Below are 5550 nucleotides of genomic sequence, written 5' to 3'. Positions count from 1 at the left end.
AATTGTTCTCATCTGTGTGTAATTGAGCAACGAGGGATTCCAGCCCAAAGGGAGGACAGACTGGTGCCCAGAGCCAAACATGTCACATAGCTGTCTTTTCTTTTGACATTAGCCTGTGATTGAAAAGGCTTCATGTCAGAATCAAAGCCTTAAACCACCGAAAAACGATGTATTCATTATTATTATTATTATTATTATTATTATTATTATTATTACATAGGCATCATTTGTGACATTCTAATACATATTGGCTTATCATGTCAATGGAGCTTAGGGTGACCTTTAAGTAGCCTATATTTTCAACATTTGTATAAACCTGTCTTTTCTTTTCTTTTTTCGCTCACCCTAATGCTACTGTTAATGGAATAAAAAGGGACACGTGGAAAATAGTATATAAAGTGAATAATAGTGTATTGAAGCTCTCATTGACATTTCAGGAATCATAAAAGTTCCGCTTCGCCTGCAGCTACAGTCTATCTGGAGCCAAAGTGCGTCTGTGGAAGATTGCCTTTGCTCATTATAGCAATTACGTAGCCTCGGCTTAAATGGCTCAAAACTGAACTTGAAAAACTCTAATTGTAAAGCGAAAATGGGTAAAATGCTTTATAGTGACTTTTCCGTAAACTTTGAAATGTAAGTGAACTAAACTTGCAGCGTGATGACAAAGTACAACAATAATGTTGCTGTGGTGTGAAATGATCAAAATAGCCCCCATCCCTAATGCTGTAGGCTAATACTTTCAAAATCCACATAGGGCTGTCACTCACAAATGTGATTTAATGCTTTTGATTGCTTTAAGAAAGTTGTGGGTCCATACCTAATATTTTCAGGCCACTCCAGGCTTCTGTCCAGTCTCTAACTCTTCAGTGTTATGTCCAGCAACATAGATTGTAGATGTTGGTCCCACTGAGCTTGCCCGGCACCAAGACAGTCTGGGAAGGTTAGTTCAAAGCAATAGGTAACAGCTGTAGAAATATGTCAGTTATGTTCTGAAAAATTGTATATGACAGTTTCAATACACAGCGTAACACCTAGTCATTACAATTATGCGCGTCTTTCAAAATCGACACATTGCGGCCAATCGTCATTTTTCAAGTGAACCATAATTAATGTGACAAATCTGAATTCACGTTTATGACTCAAATGCATTATTGAAATATTCTGTAATAAAAAATAAATTTAGATTAGCTCGTTGGTATAAGTATGTTCTCCATATAACCTACTCATTCGTTCACGTATAAGCGCATTTTATAGTTTTAAACGGGTATACAATGTAAATTGTTTTTACTTCAGTCTGTCTCTAAGTACTAGGTAAATACATGCCGAGAAGACTCAAATGGGCCTCTTTTTCCCATTTAGATTTCAATATGATTTAAATCAAAGTTTCGGTTTATTACAGTGTGATCGAGTACGACACAACTTTCTCCCATATAAGAGGGTTTTAAGCCTTAATGGCTTCCCCATCACGTATCTCAAACTCAGTTGTGTATTGCAGCTCTCTTAGTTTAATATAGCCCACATATAATTTAAATGTTCAACCATTTGCAGAACTGCGAGGAAAGTTTATTTTGTTTGCCACGAATGGAAACTACTCAAAAACCGCCAACATCTTCATGCAATATATTTTTTAAGGAAACAGAGCAATGTTGACCACTATTCAGGCCTATAGCAAGTCAAATGTACATTTGAATTTATGTAGTAAAGGGTATCGGATTCTTTCCTGTATAATAAAGATGGAATAGCAAGCACATAATGAAAAAGAATAAACATTTATTGTTAATTTATTTAACAAATATAGTCATAATATAAATGAAGATATTTTTCAAATATACAGTATATTACAGTACAGAAATCCCTTCCAAAGGGAACAATAAAACACACAGACAGCGCTGTTAAATTAAATTGCTATAGTCTTCGGTCTTTGAATTCAGCAAAGAGCATTCATCTACTGAAGATGATTCATCAGATACAAAAACCCCACACTTTGTTTTTATCGAGTTTGTTGGACTACCACAAAGAAAATTGCGATCTTACTGGTCATGGGTATTTAACTTTTCTGAATGAGTGGTTCACAGAATCCAAATCTCCCCGGTAAAATGTCTGAAGATTATTGTGCTGAAAATTGTCAGATTGCATTTTCATTTGGCTTCAATTTCAAGATACACAATCACCAAATAAATGAAACTAAGTACTTGTCTAGGGGTGTCTTTTGAGATGCCTTCACAAAATCTGCCTATCTTTCATTCGAGAACTCATCTATTGACCATGGCCTTTCAAGGACAATATTTATCACAAAAGCATACATTTCATTACCTGTTGTGGCCAACGGTAATTGTATGGTACTACATAGTAGACTGCCTGTTGGGCAAGTGATAAATCATTGATATCAAACTAAATATGGTTTCTGATACTTTCCTATGCATTTCAAATGTTTGATAAGAAGAGATACGAGAGGTATTTTGAAGTCAGCAATGACAGCCCCTTCTTTAGGCCAAATGATACATGCTGTATCCAACATGTGCGGCATACAGTCCAACGGGAGATACGGGCAACGAGTGTCTCTGGAAAGGGTGTGATGCTCCGTAGGATGCGGGGACATGGGTACCAAGAGGAAAGGAAATCCCAAAAGCTGGTGGTAACATTGGTTTGGCTGCCATTTTCAGCTTCTCTAGTTCTGCTTCTTGGAGCCTCTTTGCTTTCGCTCTTCTGTTCTGGAACCAGATTTTCACCTGCGTCTCTGTCAGGTTGAGAGAGCTGGAAAACTCTGCCCTTTCGGCTATGGACAGGTATTGTTTCTGACGAAATTTCCTCTCCAGGGCCAAAAGCTGGGAAGTGGTAAAGGGGGTCCGTGGCTTCCTATTAGTTTTGTGTTTTCTCAAGGGACATGCGGGGGGGCTGAGTCTTCCTAAAATGATCACAAACAAATACATCATTAGTATGTCATATATTCAGTTAAACTACAAGCACAAGTGTATATAAGGTGCAAACTTTGTCAAGAAATGCACGGTTTGCACGCAGATTTTTAGAATTTGTACATGCAAAAACACATGCGTGCATGCATAACATCCACACATTAAATATACCTGAAAACTGCGGCAAAGCTATCGATTTAGGGCGCAAACTATACAAACTACTATGCACTCAGACTGTGCACAATTGTAACAACGATAAACAAACTTAAAATGTTAAATCACGCACTCAATTTGCCAGAAGGAAAGAAGAAGAAGAAAAAAAGTGTATACATTCAAATAAACTACTTTTAACGTGAATGCATTAAACAGATCAATTGAACAAATCTTACTTGCAGGAGGAGGAGAGAAGCGGGGACTTTGTATCCAAGCATTCCGCTCTTGCCTTTCTGGGCTCTCTGACTTGACAAGTGCATCCTCTGGCATTTGCATTAGTCCTCCTACCGAGAAGGGCGAGCTGATGAGGTCTGGACCGTTTAATGTCCCAGTCCTTGGACTGAGTGTGTGAGACGTCCCCGGCACAGACGTCCCGTCGGCACCTTTAAAGACCCGACTGGGTTTTGTATCTGCCATCAGAGCCTCGACACTAAACGGCAGTATCGCAACTTTCGGCTTCTCGGTCTCCTCGTCGCCGGCCGTGTTCAGATTAGTTTGCATTTCACTCCGGTTCAGCACTACCCGGGACGTCTCTTCAGCCTTTAAGCCAATCGGTAGAGAAGTCATAGCAACACTTGGGGCCATACAGAGCCACTCTCTGCTGATGGTGATGGTGATGGTCAACAGTTCAAAGCGCAAATCACGAATACGAGGAAGAAACGAGGTCCTCCAGCATTTATAACACTGTCACGTTTATTGGACCCAGTGGCAAGACCTTGCTATTAAGGCAGGCTGTGGGAGGACACCGTCCAATCAGAAAGCAGATGGGTGGGACAAAGAGATGCCATTCGCCTCTACGTCTGTCTTGGCTGTCAGTCAGCGGCGACTTCTAGTAAATTATATGTAGGCTGGTAGGAGGTAAACAATGAATGTATATTAAGCAACTACAGGGCCGTTTACATAACTTCACGTAATTAAAATGGACAATAATCAAAAGTAAAGACTGAAATGTTTCCTCTATTTACTGCATACTTACCATTAAAAGTAAATACAATCTAAATGAAATATCAAAATATCATCAAAAACAATAACATTAATAACTATTATTAATAATAATAATAATGAAATAATAATTGTCTATTGAAGGTCTTGTGCACATGGTTGCACAACATTACTCAGCCTTTTCTTAATGTGATTGGCCCCATGCTGAGAAAAGTTTATTGATCGCTGCGGGGCTCTAATCTCATAGAAACACACAAGCCATTGCAGTCATTTAAGGGTAATTATCTGGCTTGGAGGAGGGATCACTGAGATTTTGTTTCCCTTTGACTAGATCCATTAAAATCAGAAATGATGTGCACTCATAAAGGGGGTGGGGCAACACGGGGTGAACGTTAGATTAAATTGGTGACTCCAGACATACTTAAAACTTATCAGCGTGATCTCGAAAGCTGCGGGTTTCGTCAATTGATGTTTTGCATAATTAAAAAACAAAACAAAACAAAACAAAACACTCAAGCAGCTCTAACCGTACAGGATGTTCTGAGTAAAACTATATATTGTGCAGTTGTGCAACTCCTGCCCACAAATACATCCAATGCCACAGACGTTGACAGTTGTTACTACTCCAGAACATAGGAATGCTATTCCAGATACACTAAAATATAAAATACTAAATGAATGTGCAGATAGAGGTCTGGAAAGTAATAACTACATGTTGCCTTCTCTGTGGACTTAGTACCTTCTCTGGGAAGCGTCTGCATTGCTAATTGCTGAGTATAAACAATCTGTCACGATTAGTCAGTGCCTCTAATAGGCAGACAAGTTATGTTGTTTTTAGGCGCCAGCAGCGGTCTGATCAAAGGCCTCGGCTTCAGGGAGACTATTGAAAAACTTTAACCCGCATCAAGAGAGCAACCCGCCTTCTCCTGCCCGCCCTAGCCCTGGGACATTAGGCTATTCAGCCTGAAAAATTAGCTTTCTCAGCCGATCGCACGCCATTTTCCAACTTTTTTTCATATGGACTAGTCTATTAAGACTCAAAGAAAAAGGTCACTGCCCCCCACTAGTGTTCATCAGAGCACCCCCCTCAAAGAAAGGGATCAGTCGCAACCAGCTTCTCATGAGTGGGATGTTATTTACAGCTTGTGTATTTATTATCCGACCATAAACAGACCCGTTTACAAAGAGGCTTATTGATATCGATAATAGCTGAGCTATGCATATTCCCTGAACCCGTGTGCATATATGTTTCTTGCCCACATAGTATTGGTCCATGTCTGAAGTAGGCAACGGCCTCAGATGTTCTCAAATATTTTGCGGCGTTCTTTGTCCTGTTACCGCGGTACACAGTAATTGGCTGTAACTGATATAAAATTACACGCAAACAGTAATTTTGTGTTTCCTTAATTTTACATCCGGCGTTCAGAAGAAATAAATCTGCAATTTAGTTTGGAATCACTTAGAGCCTATTACACGAAATGAT

At 39.4% G+C, this 5550-nt stretch overlaps 1 protein-coding gene across 1 annotated transcript; it reads right to left on the bottom strand.

Annotated features, from left to right (window-relative positions):
• Positions 1-1750: 1750 nt before the first annotated feature.
• msx1a (muscle segment homeobox 1a) lies at positions 1751-3834 on the bottom strand. The gene is made up of 2 exons (XM_066720038.1): positions 3302-3834; positions 1751-2905 (listed from the first exon to the last, which is right to left on the bottom strand). The coding sequence occupies exons 1-2, from the start codon at positions 3708-3710 to the stop codon at positions 2487-2489; spliced, it is 828 nt and encodes a 275-aa protein (XP_066576135.1). The 5' UTR covers positions 3711-3834; the 3' UTR covers positions 1751-2486.
• Positions 3835-5550: the final 1716 nt, after the last annotated feature.

The sequence above is a fragment of the Amia ocellicauda genome, chromosome 13 (genome assembly GCF_036373705.1).
Source record: "Amia ocellicauda isolate fAmiCal2 chromosome 13, fAmiCal2.hap1, whole genome shotgun sequence".
Taxonomy (NCBI): Eukaryota; Metazoa; Chordata; class Actinopteri; order Amiiformes; family Amiidae; genus Amia; species Amia ocellicauda.
Note: the sequence above shows the minus strand (reverse complement) of the source record. Positions and strands in the feature narration are given on the sequence as shown.

Excerpts from the sequence above, each read along its gene's own strand:
- msx1a (XM_066720038.1), bottom strand. The coding sequence starts at position 3,710 with ATGGCCCCAAGTGTTGCTATGACTTCTCTACCGATTGGCTTAAAGGCT. Across the intron at positions 2,906-3,301 it reads CTTCTCTCCTCCTCCTGCAA|GAAGACTCAGCCCCCCCGCA; the intron begins GTAAGATTTGTT and ends TGATCATTTTAG.